Source organism: Acartia tonsa, chromosome 8 (assembly GCF_053477335.1).
Source record: "Acartia tonsa isolate MP-2025a chromosome 8, ASM5347733v1, whole genome shotgun sequence".
Classification (NCBI taxonomy): domain Eukaryota; kingdom Metazoa; phylum Arthropoda; class Copepoda; order Calanoida; family Acartiidae; genus Acartia; species Acartia tonsa.
In genome coordinates, this window is record NC_137267.1 from 25,708,088 (window position 1) to 25,727,783 (window position 19,696).

General features: G+C 31.0%; 2 protein-coding genes across 7 annotated transcripts in view; one reads left to right on the forward strand and one right to left on the reverse strand.

Annotated features, from left to right (window-relative positions):
• The window catches only part of LOC145326534 (L-threonine 3-dehydrogenase-like), a 35,751-nt gene that overhangs the window by 9,755 nt on the left and 6,300 nt on the right, over nucleotides 1-19,696 (forward strand). The window lies entirely within an intron of this gene.
• LOC145326378 (calcineurin subunit B type 2-like) lies at nucleotides 124-14,657 on the reverse strand. 6 transcript variants are annotated; one of them, XR_013881898.1, is made up of 10 exons: nucleotides 14,531-14,657; nucleotides 9,327-9,403; nucleotides 7,717-7,819; nucleotides 6,066-6,139; nucleotides 3,805-3,856; nucleotides 3,283-3,315; nucleotides 2,046-2,122; nucleotides 1,506-1,601; nucleotides 480-818; nucleotides 124-349 (listed from the first exon to the last, which is right to left on the reverse strand). XR_013881898.1 is itself a non-coding variant. In XM_080169699.1 (9 exons), exons 1-8 carry the CDS (start codon nucleotides 14,567-14,569, stop codon nucleotides 1,526-1,528), a joined length of 531 nt encoding a protein of 176 aa, XP_080025825.1. In that variant the 5' UTR covers nucleotides 14,570-14,657; the 3' UTR covers nucleotides 759-867; nucleotides 1,506-1,525. The 6 variants fall into 6 exon arrangements, 2 of the variants coding, with proteins under 2 accessions (XP_080025825.1, XP_080025824.1); XR_013881900.1 differs by having other exon boundaries at nucleotides 480-848; XR_013881899.1 differs by having other exon boundaries at nucleotides 1,479-1,601.

Here is a 19,696-nt window from a genome sequence, read left to right on the forward strand (position 1 = left end):
AAAGTTTGAAATCGATAGGACAATTCTAACATGCCTAAATTAACGAAAAGAGCTATCTCTCTGTGACGGACGGACCGACCCTAATTACAGAAAAGCTCGCTTTTAAAAATTATAAAGCTTGAATAAAATAAAATGTTTATTAAATACAATTAGATTACAATAGAATACAAAAGTAGATATTTTTAGTTTAAAATATCTCAACAATTTTATAAATCTATTTATTGATAATATAAAATTAAAGATATTTTAATACAAAATATTTATAAAACCATCACAGATACATAGCAGGACGATCAAATGTTAATAATTAACAACATAATGATCATATATAGCTTCGTATTATAGACAGCTTTCCGCGGATATTAAAATGAAAAAAATAAAATTTAAACTAGTATGGTTTGATCCGAGGTGCCGAAGGCCTGGTCTAACAAAACTGATATTAAGTTTATGATTATTTTTTAATATTCCTTGAAAATTGCCTGTAATACGATGCTTTATATGATCTATCAGAATAGCCTAGAACCGGTTCTAATCCTGAGGATATTAATCGGTTACAAAGACATACTGGAAAAGATTTTCAAACAAAGGATTCTCTAAATAAAACAAACCAAAGACAAAAAGAAAAATTTTTAAAAATGAAGATAAAATTAAAATTTTATAATATACAAACTAAATATAATCTCGTTCGGTAACTTCTGATTTTAACAAAAGTATACAAATATAAAACTAACAAACAAAAAAGAAATAAAAAAAGCATATTTTGTGAATATTTAGAGATGTATTTATTTTAATACACTTTATACTTTGGCAACTGTGGACTTTATTATGACAGAAACAAAATTATGATTCTTAAAGGGTAAAGTAAATCTTAAGGATAGTTCCATAAATAATTCCAGGGATTTAAGGGATAACTATTGGTTGAAATGTTAAGACACTCCTAGTTTGAACCCACCAATTAAGATTTAATAAGTACCCAAAGTTAAGCTGACAGATGAGAAAATGTGTTTCTCGTATTCATTCGAATCCGGTGGATAGGAACCGGTTGTCATCCATACGAAAAAACTATGTCTAGCATCGTATTATATCCAGTTTTCTACGAATATAGAAATGTACAATCATAAGATTAAAACCTTAATCTTATAATTGTACATTCTATATCCGCGGAAAGCCGTTTATAATACGATACGAGAAATAACTATTATAAATCTTTGGTTACCAGGTCAATTACAGGCTAATGTCACATCCATCCTTCCTTCCTTGCTTAAACCATTAGGTGCACTAAGAACATTTTGGGTAGGTATAAAATTATAAATAACTTTTACCATACATTTTTTAAGCTGTTTGAAAAAACTAGTACATATTAAAATATATAATAACCACATGGAACCCATGTATTAAAATAATCATTCAGTTGAAAAAAACATTTTTAAATATTTTGATATTTTAATTAAGCATATCCTAATCCTCTTTATCTTTACCTGTTTTATAGAATCATAATCTTGTACCTGATTTATAAATACAATGTTTAAACTTGTGGCACTTCTAGAGCTTGGGTAATTTGATTGTCAGGGAAACTCTTCTCAATAATAGCAGAGAACTCTCTAAAAAAAAGATTATTATTGAATTATTTAAATCCAGCTTGTTCAATCTACTTAGATGTAACAAATGATCTCGCTAACCACAAAGAAAATTACAGGGAAGCTTATTATATGTCCAGAAAAGATTGCAACTATTTAGGGGGAGAGTACCTCAACACTCCAAAGAGAAATCACCCATATGAAGACCCCCCCCACTTGATTTTTTTATTGAAACTAAAATTTAAAGTGGAGTGTCGATCCCCCTCTCCGCATTCAAATGTTCTTTAGGGCCTTAGCCGATAGTTTTAAGTAAAGAGTTAAATAATCTCAAATATATCCCAATATGTTAAAATAAGTGCAGAAAACAGTATATAATTTTAGCTGTCAGCGGACTGAATATAAAAAATATTAATACCAAACAATATAAATATCAAGAGTGTTTGGCAAAATTATAGAAAGTTAACTTACTCGAAATTTATTTTTCCATCTTGATCTTTATCAAGTGCTCTGATGGTCTTGTCTACAACTTGTTGTAGTTGATGGTCCTAAATTAAATTCAACATTAACCATAAATAACCATAGAAAATGGAAATTACTTGAATGAATCTTTTTATTAACAATACCTAACTGAGAAGTGTCTTTTTAAGAGAATAAAACTATGTATAGACATATGTCAGGCCAATATAGAACGACAGAACATTATTTGCAATATTGTTTACCCACCAAAATTTTTTAAAGTTATATTTAAAACTGCTAAAGACATAATTTACAGACAGCACGACAAAAAAGTAATTAAGGGGGGCACAGTGGGTTTTTTGGCTGTTTTGAGGTTTTTAACAATACCAGTCACAAATGCCAACAAAAGCTTATTTTATCAAAAAATAAAGTTAAAACCTTTCACATACAGGTTATGGCTTAGGTAATATAACATATTATATACATATCATTGTGATTTTAGATAAGAAAAATGTCCCTAAAACTATTCTACTCATATGGTCAAAAAATTCAAAATTTCTGATAAAAAATGTTATGAAACAAAAATGATTTTTATGCACTGACCTAATTAACACTTATTGAAAGGTTTTAATGTGTATTTTATAGAATAGATTATTCAAAAGCAATATCACTTCCTTCTTTGACTTTATAATAGTGTTTAATTTATATGAATAAAACTATGAACTGTCTGTTTTCAAACGTGCATGATCTCAGCCCATAAAAGAGTTACAGCTCTAAAATTCTGCACAGCAGTTGGTTTTGTGGTGAACAATTTGGAACTGTGAAGAAACGGCGGATGAACCGCCGCTCCGCCAAATTGTTTTTTGCCTTTCCTCGCCATAATAGACAATATTCAATCATCTGAGATAAACTTTTTTTTCATAAAAAATTCGCTTATAATTTTACTTGACACTTTTTTTAATATTGACATGTTTGAAATATTACAAGTGTCACGTGCAAATATAAGGAAATTTTTATGATAAAAAAAGTTTATCTCAGATGATGAACTGTTCTCCACAAAAGCAACTGCTGTGCCGAATTTTAGAGTTATAACTCTTTTATGGGCTGAGATCATGCACGTTTTACTTTAGGTTTCAAAAAGTGGCACATCCGCCTTCCCCGAAAACGCAAAATAAAACTTTTTGGGAGACCATTATTTTAGAGGTCCATGCGGCCATACAAAAAAAAAAGTATTTAAAAAAATTTTTACCTTCAAATTGCTTCCAACCATCATTTTCAATACCTAGAAACAAAATAATATCTAAAAGCTTATCCAGCTTAAAACAATTCATTATTATTTTTCTATTTTTCTCAAATTTTATTAAATTACCTATGCTAAAGATTGTATTAAACTAGTTCCTATGGTTATTCAACTTAACCATAAGTTCATAACAACTCAAACATTATGAAAAGACATGTTTGATGTAATCTTTTCTATATAAATATTGTAAGCTTTTTATTGCTTATAATTTTCCCGTATCGCTTTGAAACAGATTAATATCCGGTGGATTAGAATCGGTTCTCAGTCATAATGAAAATTGTGTTTAGCATCGTATAATATCAAGCTTTCTGCGAATATTAAAATAAAAATAATAAGTTTAATATCGGTTTTGTTAGCCCGGTCTTTTGAACCTTAGGGATCATTCTTAAAAATTTTCATTTTAATATCCACGGAAAGCTGTTTATAATACGATGCGAGAAATAAGTATTCCTATAATTTTATAAAATTTACCGTGTAAAGTTCATCATTGCCAATCAAACCATCTCCGTCCAAATCATAGACACTAAACAAATACAACTTAAAACCAGGGCTAGGCAGCCGCAGGTCAGCCGCCTGCAAGCCTCATCAACCTTTTACGATTTTAAACAACCCTTTTATTTTAATTCCTCTTTTTAAAAATATTTCAAAACATCTAAATGGGTTTCAATTTGAGGCTTCGTCGCGGCTGCCGAACAATGATTTTAACTGTTGTCAAGTGATGTTTCCCAACACCTTATGACAGCAATTAACAAGAATGTCAACATTTATAAGGAGCGAAATAAATATTTTAAACATTATAGCTCCTTCTAGGTCCTGGGATGATTTTGTATATTTAACTTTAAGATTTAATCTTGGAATGAATTCTAGGCATTTTTTGCACATCCAACTCCTAGTCCTTTTGATAGATTTAAGAAAAATTGAAGTAAATGCACATAAATGCACTTTTAATTAGCTTTCTATGATTTAATACAATATATGATTGAAGATCCAAATTCCATAGATATGTTCTATACTAGGGTGGGTCGATTTTGGACATTTTTTTCTGAGACCAAAGCGGGGATCTGCAAATGATTTTTATGAGTATAATACACCTATGGTTGATTCAAAATTTATCTTAAGTCTTAAAACCACTGACGACCAGACATTCAATTGTATAGCAATTTGTATATGGGTGTCAAAAATTTATTGAATTAGAACTATGGCTTCGTGGTGCTCCCAGGAAAGGCATTGAGGAGTAGAATCCGGAACTTTTGACAGTTTTAAAAATCTCGTTCCTAGCCTGCGAAAATCTCAAAAAAAACTCTACAAATTGGACAATTCCCAATAAACCTTAAAAAATGATGGTTTTTTAGTAATTTCTAAGGCTAGGAACGATAATTTTGAAACAGACAAAAGTTCCTAATTCTACTCCTCAGGGCCTTCCCTGGCAGCACCATGAAGCCATAGTTCTGATTCAACAAATTTTTTACTCTCATTAACAAATAGCTATACAATTGTATGTCTGGTCGTTGGTAAAAGGTTGGTAAATAAAGGGCAAGGAAGCGAAATATAGCTTTGACTGACTTATAGTCGGAAATTCATTCTCTAACTGGGGATATTCACAAAAATATTTAGCCCTCTAGCACTAGGAACTCAGATAATAAGTGGAGAGGACTTGAATGTCATCTTGGCTTATTTTTTATTAATGAAATACATTTTAAGTGGTCGCATTCTAAAAATCCCTTCTTTGTCTATTCCATACCCCTATATCAGGGACGTCAAAGCTTTCTATTTTTTTTGAAATATAGTTTTTTGAGTGGGGATACCACCCCATTATTCCCCAACCCTCCTTGGACGTCATAACCTTTATCATCGTATTTTTTCACATTTATGTTTTTTCTTTCTATAAAAATGGCAATAATATTTGTTAAACTTTCTTTAACCTATTTTTAAAAGTTATAATAAGTTATTTGGGGTCTATTCTTATTTTTAACTCTGCAGTTTGATTCTACAGGTATTAGAGTATATTTTTGATATAATTTTAAAAAATAGGTTAAAAACAGCTTAACCGACCTACCGACAAAACTGAAGATTTCAAAATTTTCTTTATTCAAATCAAGGCTTTATTATAATTATTTAAGATAGTTTTCTAAAAATTACATAAAATAAAAAATAAATATTTTATTTAAAAGGAAAATTTTCGTTCTTTTCCATTATTAATTTTGTAAAGAAATGTCAGTTTCAAGTTTCTCTACAGTTCTATCCATTTTTATTTCTTTTTAAAATCTTTACAAGTTTTAAAAATTTAATTAATCAACTTTAATCCTCTAGATTAAAAATACTTTTATTAAAAAATAAATTAATTCTGCATCTTTATATTTATATTTTTCTTTTTAAAATAGAAGATTTTATAAACACAAAAATGATTTTAATCAATTTCGAGAGAAAGCAATTTTGATGTTACTACTATTTTTTGGGGAGGCACTCAGCTACGGATAATTGGATTAACTGTGAGTTTATATTTGTAGCTGGTACCTTATATTGCGGCTGAAAGTTAAAAAGAAATACAGCTGCGGATTAAACAATGAAACTTAATTTTCAAGAATTCTAATTAGCAGCTGTGGTCATTTTTTTACATTATTGTGACTGGTCAGCAAAGTTGAGCTTCACAGCTTGGGTTATTTGGGGTTTTCAAACTTTCTAGCATGATAAGACTAGCGGCTGCGGCCATAGAGATAGGATTAAAAGATTACCTGAAAAGAAACTTGAGTTTCTGATCTCTGTCTGAATTCTTGACACTTAACAAGGCCAGTCCTTGAACAAACTCCTAAAATATAACACAAATTAGACAAAAAAAATACAGGGAAGAGAAGCTCTGAAATAAAACAGTAGAGCCTTATTTACAAGTTTAAACTAAGTTGTTTATAAACTCATAGCAAAATTGCGTAAATGCAGAATTCAGCAATATATTTTGAGCAATTGATTGTAGAGAAGCTTCGCTGAAAATATTGTACTTTTTTGTCCAAAGTATCAGTTGTTTCTTTTGAATGATATTACATATATGCATAACAGATTAACATTCTAATCTGCTTTTAAATTATGAATAGTACGAATCAAATAGGACAAAACAATCTTCATATAAATCCTAGGGATTTTACAGTAAGACAATGGACGATAAATCGATGTAAATTTGAAGAAAATTAATTTAAGTGTTGTGAACATATTTGCTCTTTTGAAAACTTTAAAGCTTTGGGTCCTTTAATCAATTCTTGATTGGTAAACAAGCAGTGTCCAAACTTTTACACCAATAATTTTAATCTACAGAAAAGGTTATTTTGTAGTAATGATTTTTCATTTTCCAAATTATCATATAACTTTAGAAACGTTTTTGAAAAAAAAAAGAGATTCCAAATAACATAATACATTTTAAAACCTAATTAAATTATCAAGAACAATCTTACAGAACGTAAACTTCTTTGTGTTTAAAATAAAAATTTCCATAGTACAATGACAAAACCAATTTCCAATTTAATTAATAAAAAAAACCAGTAAGCAACCATCAGACTATAAAGAATTAAAATAAAAAATATAAATATAATCTTTCTCAGAACTAAATACTGTCTTTGGTAACAGGAATAAATTGGGAAGCTTTAGAAGGAAGGAGGTTATTATTACTTTTGTCCACCCTCCCTGATTTAGTGAAAATTTAATCAAAAAACGAAATCAAACTTGAATTGACACTTTTTGAAAGGGACCATTCAAATTCAAAGGAAAGTTTAAAAAAAACTCTTTTATTGTGGTATTATTGGGATATTACTAGATATGAGTAACCAAATTTAAGGCTAATTTGAAGAGATAGTATGAAAATAACATAAAAGAGACATGCTTTCTAGATATTTAAGTTAACTTTTATAAGATTTAAGAAAAAAAATCTAACAAAAAATTGTACCGATGAGTAAAAAAAGTCAGAAATAGGAACATGAGAAAAAAGAACATTGTGGTTGTCTTGCTTAGTTTTGTACGGGGGTAGGATGGGGTTGAAAAAGCCAATAGAATTAAAATGAGGACTTTACCAAGAATCTACTTCCTTCCAAAATCCAAAATTAACGGTTTACTTGTATTTTTTTATTACATTTACTTATCTTTGATGGAGTTTTGGTTGACTAATACATAATTCTTGTACTTAATGTATGGTTTTAGTAGATAAAATCTTGAAATAATAGTAAAAAATTGAGTACTTTTTATGCATACATATAATATTACAAAGCTTTTATTAAAAAAATAGGTATTAATTTGATGATTAATTTCAGACCGTATTTTGAGAAAATTTTAAATATATGGAGTAAGAATAGACTACTAAAGACGCTACTAAAAGACGTCAGACCTAGACTTGATAAAACTTGCCTTAAAATCAATGTCTCCGCTGTTATCATTATCAAAGATGGCCACAACTCTCTTGATGAGAGGATTTTCTTTCAACTCTGGCAGGGATAACAATTCATCTGTGCTGAAAAATAGAAAGATCTTGTATAATTTGGATGTGTCTTTTTGGCATGTCCAGTAAAATCACGTAAACAGCTTGAATGATGATTAAACAATTTTTTGTAGACTTAACAATTCAAAGGGTTGCACTTACAAAAAATGACAAGATGTAATAGAGCAGCTAGGTATAAATCACTGATCTTAAGGGACAGTGGACAATAAGTTTAAACGAATCCAATGTAGATTAAAATTATTGGTAAAAAAGTTTGAACCCTGTTATTGTGAAGCAACCAATCAAGATTTATAAAAGTTTTTTTTTGTAAACGAATAAGGAAATTTTAAAAAAAATAATAATGTAATTGTACAGTTTAATCCGTACCTTCCTATTATGAATTGACTTACAGACTGACGGACAAAATAATTATCTGTTGCAGTACAAAGGAAAGAAGTTACGTTACACACATAGAGAAAAAAATAAAAGAGAGGAATCGAAGCAACTAGAAGACGAAAATAGGCAGTGGGCCTAGAGGCCTACTCAGCGCTGTTGCCGCGCTAAAATTTATTGCTATTCCACTACTTTTCAAATGGGGAGATTAAAAATTATTAAAAAAAATATTTTTTTACTTTTTACTATTTCCATATTTAAGGCAAGAATATTAGATTAGATATTTTCGTTTTAATGTTTTAATTAAAAATTACATAGAATTTTATTTTTATTTAAAAAAATTTGTTCATGAAAGATGAATCCTTCTATTTCTAAAAAGGGGGAATTTTTTTTTATAATGAACATTCAGCTGATTTTGACCGCCCACGGCTGTTTGCTAAATATCGCTTTTCTTTTTATTCACATTATTATTTATGATTGACTTACAAAAAGCCCTGGGCGGTTTTTGATTTTCGTCTGCTTCTAAATTTAGGGATGGGGAAGTAGTATTTTACCATGAAAAAGGGGTGAGTATTCATCCTCTTATCCTTTTTCCTTATGGTTACACACTTTATAAGAAATGTTTATGTGTATGAACGTTTTTAAGTTGAGTACATGCATAACAAATCTAAATCTACATGCAAAAAAAAAATTGAGTGTGTGGGAGTGTTAATAATGGCCCTAGGAGTTTTTAATCGTATACTTAATCGTTTTGTCATAGGTTTATTTTAGAAAATCAAAAATGTTTTAAATAGTTTGTTAATCTAATGATTCAAATAAAAATGAAATGTTTGTTTTTTATTTTAACGTCTATGAAAATTATATATGTGTTTACAATTATAGTAGGAATGATTAAATTCAAAATGCTAATTAGTTGAGTGGCGTGCATAGGGTTTTGTCAGGATGGTGAGCGAAATAAATTTTAACAACAATTTGGACTAAAATCGGTATATTTAAGGGAGGGGGGGAGTGGTGGTGGTGAATTTATTTTAGCTTATTGACACCCCCATTGGCTGTTTTAGGGGTGTAGGCGTAGTGCAGTGTATCTCCTTCCTATTCTGCACGCCCCTTCCCAAGGTCTGTATCAATATGTTGGTCTTAATTTTACCTGATAAGTCCGTCCTGATCTAAATCCAGCTTTTTAAACCTTTTCTGGAGCCTGGACACTTCCTCTGTTGAAAATCCCTAAATAAAATAACATTTTATACTTTTCGAGGAATTTTTATTTGATTGAATGATTTTTACAACTTCGGTTACATTTATTAAAAACAAAAACAATTCCCTTATTGCTTAAAACTCGATACATGCCCAACTGGACAAGAATACGTTGAAAAAAAACATAAATGTTATTCCCTCATTAATTTTTTTATCCGTGGACATCTATACAATAAATATTTAATATTACGAATTAAGAAAATCATTAAAATTTGGTGAAATGAAGTTAATAAATTCTATATGTCAAAAATAAATTATTTCTAATCCTTCGGGCGATGAAACTCAAGTTTATAATATATTAGCATACAACTACTAGACATAATAACGCAAGAATGGATATATTAATACATGGATCTTGCACCAGATTTTTAAGTTCTCTAATAACGATTTCAACCTTCAACTCCATTTACCCCATACCCATTCCCCCCTACTGGATGAACAAACTGACCAATAAATGAGTTTCAGGTTAGTAAGCTAAATTGACGAAAATTTTTCCCCGGTCATATACTAGCCATGTAAAGGGGGGGGGGGGGCGTAATGACATAAGCTCTTAAACCGTGAGCAAAATGGTCTAAATATTGAGCTAGACCCTTCAAACTTGGTATATAAGCCTAGTCCTATAGGTATTACATCTAAATGGCAAAAAAATCCAAAAAAAATTATTTTTAGGTTAGGTTAGGTAAGAAAAACCCTGCGGAAATGGGGTTTTTAGGCTTTTTTTGGTCTTTTTTGATGTGGAAACTTGCCTTAAATTGTTTTTTCTTAGGGTTTTAACTTAAATACACTGTATCTATTCATATAGACATTATTTAAGATGATTCAGCAAGTCGGGGACCGACCCCAGGGGGCTAGGTGGGTGGCCCGCAGGGGTTAAGTTCATTTTTCCCAATATATTTGTTGTGATACATCAAATTATAGGTTTTTTAGGTCAAGGAACTCAAATTCAGAGCTAAAATAAGCATTAGACTAATCTGAAGCTAGCCCCAGCGGGCTAGGTTGGTGGCCCGCAGGGGTTAAGTGCATTTTTTCTAATATATATCTTGTTATATATCAAACTATAGGTTTTTTAGGTCAAGAAACTCAAATTCTGAGCGAAAATTAGCATTAGACTGACCTGAAGCTAACCCCCCCGGGCTAGGTTGGTTTTCTGCAGGGCTTAAGAGCATTTACCTAACCTAACCTAGAAACTTACTTATATTTTTACAGGTTTTTTTCTTGAATAAACTGTGTCTATTAATAAAGACTTTATTTAAGATGATCCAGCAAGTCGGGGACTGACCCCAGCGGGCTAGGTGGGTGGCCCGCAGGGGTTAAGTGCATTTTCCTAAATATATATGATGTGATACATCAAATGATATGTTTTTTAGGTCAAAGAACTCAAATTCAGAGCTGAAATAAGCATTAGACTAATCTGAAGCTAACCCCAGCCAGCTAGATAGGTAGCCCACAGGGCTTAAGTGCATTTTACCTAACCTAACCTAGAAACTTACATTTAATATTTTTTTTTTTAGGTTTTTTTTTCAAATAAACTGTCCATTCATGAGGACCTTATTTAAGATGATCCAGGAAGTCGAAGACCGACCCCAGCGGGCTAGGTAGGTGTCCCTCAGGGGTTAAATGCATTTTTTTTAAAAAGTATGTGTTGTCATACATCCAACTATAGGTTTTTAGGTTCAAGAAACTCAAATTTACAGCTAATAAAAGCATCAGACTAATCTGAAGCTAGCCCCAGCGGGCTAGGTGGGTTGCCTGCAAGACTTAAGTGCATTTTACCTAACCTAACCTAGAACCTTTCTTGTTTTTTTTTCTGGAATAAACTGTGTCTATTTATTAGAACATTATTTAAGATTTAAGACCCCAGCAGGCTAGGTGCGTGGCCCGCAGGGGTTAAGTGCATTTTTAGTTGTCATACATAAAATTATAGGTTTTTTAGGTCCAGAAATTCAAAGGGGTAGTTTCACGAAATGCATTTGAACTTAATTTAGTGAACTGCATATTTTTTCCTGGTTAATTGGTTAAACTACATTTATATGGCATATATTTGAAAGAATTTCAATTTTGATAGTACAATGTTAGCGGTGGAAGAATTTAATATGCTAATAGGATACAATTTTTTAATTTAATGTATACCACATACCACGAAAAAAATAGTATCAGGTTGCTATTGTGTTTTTTTAGCTCCAAATTGACTTAAAAACCTATAGTTTGATGTATAACAACACATAATTTGGAAAATTTACCCCTGCAGGCCACCCACCTAATCTGCGGGGGTAACTTAGGTCAGTCTGATGCTTAAAATAGCTCTGAATTTGAGTTTCTTGACATAAAAACCTATAATTTGATGTATGACAACACATACTTTAGAAAAAATGCACTACACCCCTGTGGGCCACCCACCTAGCCCGCTGGATTATCTAAAATAATGTCCCCATTAATAGACACAGTTTATTCAAGGAAAAAACCAAATAGAATAAGTAAGTTTTGAGGTTAGGTTAGGTAAAATGCACATAAGCCCTGTGGAAAATCTACCTAGCCCGCAGTGCAGGGGTGAGCTTCAGGTAAGTCTTATGCCAATTTTAGCTCTGAATTTGAGTTTCTTGACCTTAAAAACCTTTATTTTGATATATAACAAGATCTATATTGGAAATAATGCATTTAACCCCTGCGGGCCACCAACCTAGCCCGCTGGGGCTAGTTTCAGATTAGTCTTATGCTAATTCTAGCTCTGAATTTGAGTTAACTGACCTAAAAAACTTATAATTTGATGTAACGCAACGTATATATTTGGAAAATTGCACTTAACCCCTGCGGGCCACCCACCTAGCCCGCTGGGGTCGGTCCCCGACTTGCTGGATCATCTTAAATAAAGTCCTCATTAATAGACACAGTTTATTCAAGAAAAAAACCTGTGAAAATATAAGTAAGTTTCTAGGTTAGGTTAGGTAAATGCTCTTAAGCCCTGCAGAAAACCAACCTAGCCCGGGGGGGGGGGGGGGGTTAGCTTCAGGTCAGTCTAATGCTAATTTTTGCTCAGAATTTGAGTTTCTTGACCTAAAAAACCTATAGTTTGATATATAACAAGATATGAATGAATGAATATATATTTTCGAATCTACATTTGATAAGATTACAATTTTATAAAAAATTTATAATTTATATAACATGCAGACCATGGTCAACACCCTCCTATGATATGCTTCAATCAGTGGAGTCTTACAGTTGACCAGGTTAAATTTACAGGGTTACAGTTTAAAGTGCTTTAAAGCTACACCAAGCTTAAGAAAACCAGCAGGCTTCCAATGAGATGAGAAAAGGAAGGCTGATATAAACCTACTTTTGCTGATAATTTCATTTTTTTATTGTGTTAAGAGTATTTTTTAATTAAGTCAAGTTTTTTTGATGTAGGTCTATATTTTTGCATATTTTTTACTTTAAAAGTGTATTATTTTATAGTGTATTTTCAAAGTGTAATTTTTTTTTTGTAAAGTATTTTGTTTTTTAGTGTTTATTTTTATGTTTGTCATTTTTTGTAGTTTAGGTATTTGTTTAGTTTTTTTTTTTTTTAGTGTATTTTAGTAATTTTAGTATTTTTAGTAATTTGTCTTTTAAAGTAATTTATTTTATGATAACAAGTCTTTTTTCCTGAAATAAATTAGATGATTTTAAAAAATTTAAAGTGTTAAACTTTTATTTATGAATGTTATATTTGATATGCTTATTAAGCAAATTCTTGTTTTATTTATGAATGTTATATTTGATATGCTTATTAAGCAAATTCTTGTTGCGTAAAAAAGAAATAGTTGTTATTTTATTTAAAATGAATTATTATATATGAAAATAAAGAAATATTTAACATTTTTATTAAGGAAGGTACTTAACATAAATATCTTTATTTTCTGTGTGCATCCATTTCTCTCGATGTTTAAGTAAGGATTACTTGGAGCTTCTAATCAAGGCTTGTCCTGCAGACAAGTAATGTGCATCCCTAACAATTTTAACATTCTTTTTTGGGATTGTTCTAATTTTAAAAAGTTTTATTTTGTAAGAGTAAGAGTATAGTCTGATTAGCAGCGGATTGGGCATATTGTGTTTATATGTTGACCAGATATGAAAAAAGTATTTCAGTTTGTATATCATAATATTTTTGTTTTATGTTTGTTTTACTAATTTTACCTTTTGTGTTTGTGAGTTGATCTGAGTACTTTTGAAAAAAAACTTGCTACAATTGTTAGCAAAAAAAAAAAAATTAGTTTCATTTTGAAATGTGTTTGATTTAGTCACTCACTAGTATCACATTTTTAATTATTTTAATGTTTGCACAGAGAGACATGTTCTCTCTATGACTGCCTTTCCTCAACTGACTGCCTTTCCTCAACTGACTGATATATATTAGAAAAAATGCACTTAACCCTTGCGGGCCACAAACCTAGCCCGCTGGGGCTAGCTTCAGATTAGTCTAATGCTTATTTTAGCTCTGAATTTGAGTTCCTTGACCTAAAAAACCTATAATTTGATGTATCACAACAAATATATTGGGAAAAATGAACTTAACCCCTGCGGGCCACCCACCTAGCCCCCTGGGGTCGGTCCCCGACTTGCTGAATCATCTTAAATAATGTCCATATGAATAGATACAGTGTATTTAAGTTAAAACCCTAAGAAAAAACAATTTAAAGCAAGTTTCCACATCAACATAGACCAAAAAAAGCCTAAAAACCCCATTTCCGCAGGGTTTTTCTTACCTAACCTAACCTAAAAATAAAATTTTTTGGATTTTTTGCCATTTAGATGTAATACCTATAGGACTAAGCTTATATACCAAGTTTGAAGGGTCTAGCTCAATATTTAGACCATTTTGCTCACGGTTTAAGAGCTTATGTCATTACGCCCCCCCCCCCTTCTATATCAATTAACACAAATTGTTTATATCGATAAAATTGTTATTTTATTATTCATTATTTGATATTAGATATTCTCATCTAAAAAAGCTTACTTGGACAATTTTAACACGCCAAATCTTATTTAATATCTATAATTCAATACTAACGAACAGTACCACCCTAAATGTAGGAAAGCTTCGCTCTTTAATAAAATTACCTCAACCCCATCTAGCTGCAAAGAATTCTTATTTCCCATTTTTGCCTTGATTTAATCTAAAACGTCTGAAAAAAACTGAAAAAATTCAATTCTAGGGTATATTTCATCAATTTAAAAATTCGAAAAATATTTCCTATTACAAATGTAAAATATTTAGTACTCACAACTACTCCCCCATTTACAGGACTCGAGGTGAGGGTTGAATTCAACCCATTTTTTTTTTATTTTAGATTTTAAAGAAAAAGTAATTTTTGTGGGGGGGGGGGGGGGCAATTTTGTCTAGGGTTAATTTCTCTTGTGATTGTAGTGGTATTCTTCCCCTAAATAATTTTATACCTTCCTAGGACATATGAGAAGCTATATTAGAAAGGAAAACCCCATATCAGTTCAGCGTTTTTATCATAGGAATAAAAATAAAAAAGAAGTAAATGATTTTTATTCAAGAAAAACTCTTTCAACTAAAGAAATTCAATTTAGAACCAATCATATTTTATATTTTTAGAATATTCAAATAATTTGCATCAAATTATTAGTTTTTCTTTCAATAGAACAGGAAATTTTCTTAGTTAGTTTGAAGACTTTATCTTATGTGCTACATCGCACCCCCTAGTATTTGGGGACCTTTTATTCGGATGGGGGTGGAGGTAAAAAAAGCCCCAAATCATCCCATGACTTCACCTAAAAAATTTCTTCCTTTGTGAAGCTTTCCTAAAAATGAAGAACTCAATAGTTGATAGCCATTTTTTTGTGAGGGTAAAAAAAACATCTTTGAAAAAAAACAAAATAGAACCTACTATTTATAAATTCAAAGTTGATTAAGTACACAAGTTACTTATTTTAAAATCAAACTTTTAATGTAATAATTTTCATAGAAATACTTTTATTCTCACTAAGTCATATCTATTATAGATTTAGTATAAAACTTTGGGTATAGTCCTTTCCACGACATCCCTCCATAAGGAGCGATTCTTCGTATTTTTAAAATGGCTTTTTATAGGTTATTTTAGGTTAGGTTAGGTTATATTGTGTTAGGTGATTGCCCCACAGGGTTAGTTAATTGGCCCCGCAGGGTTAGAGCCCCCCGCACGGGCTAGAAATAGGAGAAAAGCTACTGTGAAAAATACGAAAAATCGCTTCTTATGGAGGGATGTCGTGGAAAGGACTATACCCAAAACTTTAGATACCATTATAACTGTCAAACTCGTACTATCACAATAATTCTATAGTGACTAAGACTCATAGAAATGACACACACAGGCAAATAAAAATCAGCTGAAAGTGTGTATGATTATGTAGTAGAAGAACTTCACTCAACTTCCTGAGCCCACATATAAAATATAAATGAACGTGCGTATCGTATTGAGCTTGCTATTTAAGTTCTGTGTCCCATACATTCCGCAGGAAAACTAGCAAAGTTTTTCTTAATATTAAAGACTATGATCAAACATATTTTGTTCGACAAAATTACTCTGTATTATAATGAAAATTATCTCCATATCAAAGCTTCAAAGATACATTAGTACCTTTTAATCATGATTTTAGCACTTTTATTAACCTCTTTTTGCGTTTAAAGCATGGCACACTATTCTTACATTTATTCTATTGTGTACATCAAAGATAGAGGAAGGATGGTACTAAATTCTTGGGGTTTTAGATATACAGCAAAATATCTGATTTTTATTAAAGTCAATGGATCAATTTTGAACCTTGATAACTTGCTGATTAAAACGAAATTGTATTGAAGATATCCTATTATATAAAGTAGTAAGGTTTTTAGTCTGAAGCTTTAGATTTCAATAACTGCTGAACTGATTAAGTTCTATCTTTTAGGAAAGCTTCACCAAGGTCCCGTGATTGTTTAGCCTAGTTTTTATCAAATAAAACCTAATAAACAATAATAAAACAAATCTCTTGGTTAAAAATGTATTTTAATCTTTCTGAGATGTTAAGGGGGGGGGGAGTTCTGACACATTTGCGTAAACCTGGTATATACGCTGTATCTTTGGATTGAGAGGATAGGTTATTAGGGGGAAAATCATTCTTATATGATGAATTTTCCCAAGTTTCAGGATTTTTTGGATAGGCCTCCAGGTTCCGGAGCTCCAGGCCTCCAGGTGGTCTCTGTACAGGTAAAAATGTAATAAAAAGTTTTAAGAGTTGGAGGTCAACTTATGAAACAAAATATGCATGTTTTTTCTTCAAATATGTGAATAACATTCAAAAAGATATATATTTTGTTTTATAAGTTTACCTCTAACTCTTGAATTTTTTTTTCATATTTACCTGTCCAGAGACCACCTGGAGGCCTATCCAAAAAATCTTAAAACTTGGGAAAATTCATCATATAAAAATGATTTTATCTTTAATAACCTATCCTCTCAATCCAAAGATAAAGCGTATATACCAGGTTTACGCAAATGTGTCAGAACTCCCCCCCCCCCCTTATTAGTGTCCTTCATACTTAGAGCCTCTACACTCACTACTCCTCCCTTATAATGAAAGTAAAAAAGTATGTTTAAGTATTAAGTATTTGTTTTATTTTTGCCTATATGACAAAATATTAACTGCTATTTCACAAGAGACGAAATTTGTGCAGTAATGATTGAACATAAAAAGGAAGAAAGTGAGAAATACATATGTGATGCACCTTCCCTTACCCTCTCTCTCTCTTCAATATGGTATTGGGCAAGAGGGTGTACAAACAGTTTTGTAAACAGTAAAATAATAGCAATAATTACTTGTTGAGTTAACTACATTTTTTAAGAATGTGGGTAGGCATAGGATTGTTCATTACAAAAATTGACTTTAAAACAATAAAAGATTTTAGGTAAATAATACTTTGGACGAATTATTTGGAATGAAGACAAGCTAATATGTTTATCAAAAAGTCCATAAATGTTATAGTGAAGGCTTTTGCAAGAGTACATAAAAGCATCTACTGCAGTTATTATATATATTTTGCTCCTTCTTATACTTAAACATATACGCAGCTCCCTTGAAAAGACAATCAAGGCTATTTTGCTTATGACAATTTAGAATATTTCTCTAAAAAATAAAAATTGTTTTCACAAAACACCATTTTGGGGGGTAAAAGTGGTTGTGATAAAAAGAGGTGGTAGGACTAGGGTGGTTGTTTAGAGAGCTTAGCACACAGTTGTAAACATTTCACGCGCGTTCTCAACAGAGACAGATATCTTAAAGAACAAACATGAGCAATAATACCAATTGGTTCTGTCATACACCATGTCAAACTTAAGACGTTAAAGTGCCCCTTCTGCCAAGTAAAAGTATCGAATTACCTACTACGTATAAGGGAAATGCCTCAGCCAAGTAACAGGTGCAACTATAGTAACAATCCAGATTTGATAAACAATAGAACTTCTTATTTTTTTTTGGGGGGGGGGGTGGCATTTTTTCAAAATCGAACTGAAGGCTGTCTTGCTCTTCCTAAATGTAGCATTAAACCTGACCAGGACCAATACTAAACTTTCTAAATATTTTACAAAAAAAGTACATTTTCTAACCGGAAACACATTCATACATTTAAATAATTTAATGTATGGGATAAATGTCCATTTCTGTACTCAAATTACCCACCCAAAAATTCCTTCAATGCTTAAATATAATGCTATTAATAAATCTTTTATCCTATTTTAAAGGCTGCTAAAGTGCTGCCTTCTCATTTCATTCCATAAATGGTAGTAAAATTAACTTTAATGTTCTATAGCCTTAACATTTTAAGTTGAGTCAACTAACAAAATTACTCTTTTTATCATTATTTTTGTCTACATATTTAGTTTGAATAACAAGATTAGTTTAAATAAAACTTACGCCTTTGTAATTAAAAGATAAAACTGGCCCTTTATTTTATAAAGGCTTGTCTTGTTAGATTAGGTCACAGGGATAGTACCTCATAGGGATAGGGCCCCACAAGGTTAGAGCCCCATATAGGGGCTAAAAATATGATTTAAACGAAAATATAAATTAAAGTGGGAGTAGGGTGGAGGGTGGGGGGAGGTTAGCGGAGTTTTGCAGGCCCAAAGTAAGGTTTCAGAAAAGGTTTAAACTTCCTCAAAATGTAAAGCTAAGATATCATTTTACTAAAACATAATCAAAATTACCAAATTTCTGAATACAGCACATTAAAAGAAGCTCACAACTACACAACTAAAAACACAGACGGATGTAAGTACATATCATAATTGTAAAGTAGCTGCGCTGATTAAAACTTTAAACTTAAGAAAAAAATGTAGAACGTATATTCCATTGTAACTGAATGAGATGAACTAACTTGTTAATACTAATTCTAAAAATATAAATTCTATTCTTTTAACAATACCACAGAGTAAATCTTGAAAGAGTTGGACAATTGGTTCCTAAATAAGTTTATTTGAAAGACAAAATTAATAGTTTTATTCATAATACAAAATTAATCTACGCCTATTCCCCCCAACACATTCATCCATATTACTAAGTTGTAAAAGGCAGCATTTAGCATATAAATTACAAGGAAATGCATATGCTTGCAGGAAACGGGGATTTTAAGAAATAACCTTAATTTTAAAATTGGGAAGGGCTGCCTTATCCACTTTTTCATCCCCCCTTCTAAGTTTAGGCCCTATTAGAAAAATTATATTTAGGAAAAATAGAAATGTTCTAAAATATTGGTCTATGATATAAAAATAAGAATGGCTGATTAGCGTAGAGGATATCAAATAACATTCTCTGAAATATGAAACTTCTACAGATTATTCTTTACTAGTTAAAACAATCTTTAAAACAAAATCAAAACTAAAAGTGATATTAATCAGCAATGTTTAATAGAATGGAACTGCTGGGTCTTGTTGATTATACCTTTAAAGGAAGCTTTGTGTAGGTCTTGAAATGGTTTAAAGCTATTCTCAAACCGCCTCTAAGGGCTAGTACGGAGCAGCCAGTGTAAATATGAATTACTAGAAATTATCTATCTAATATATAGGTAAAACTAATCTTTGTAAAAAAATCAGCCAAATAAAAAGGAAGATTTTGTCCTTATCTAACTCAAGACTGAGTAAACCCAAGTTATAGAGAAGCTGCATTTTTTACAGTTCTAATACACGGAAATCTTAATTTTTTTTTATCTTTTCACCATGAATGTATACAATTAACTGAGAAATAACTAAGATC

Bases quoted from the DNA above. Each gene is read 5' to 3' on its own strand.
- LOC145326378 (XM_080169699.1), bottom strand. From the start codon at position 14,569: ATGGGAAATAAGAATTCTTTGCAGCTAGATGGGGTTGAG. The intron at 6,140-7,716 runs GCAAGTTTTATC...GTTATATTTTAG, and splicing joins GCGGAGACATTGATTTTAAG to GAGTTTGTTCAAGGACTGGC. The intron at 3,857-6,065 runs GTAATCTTTTAA...GTATTTGTTTAG, and splicing joins AAACTCAAGTTTCTTTTCAG to TGTCTATGATTTGGACGGAG.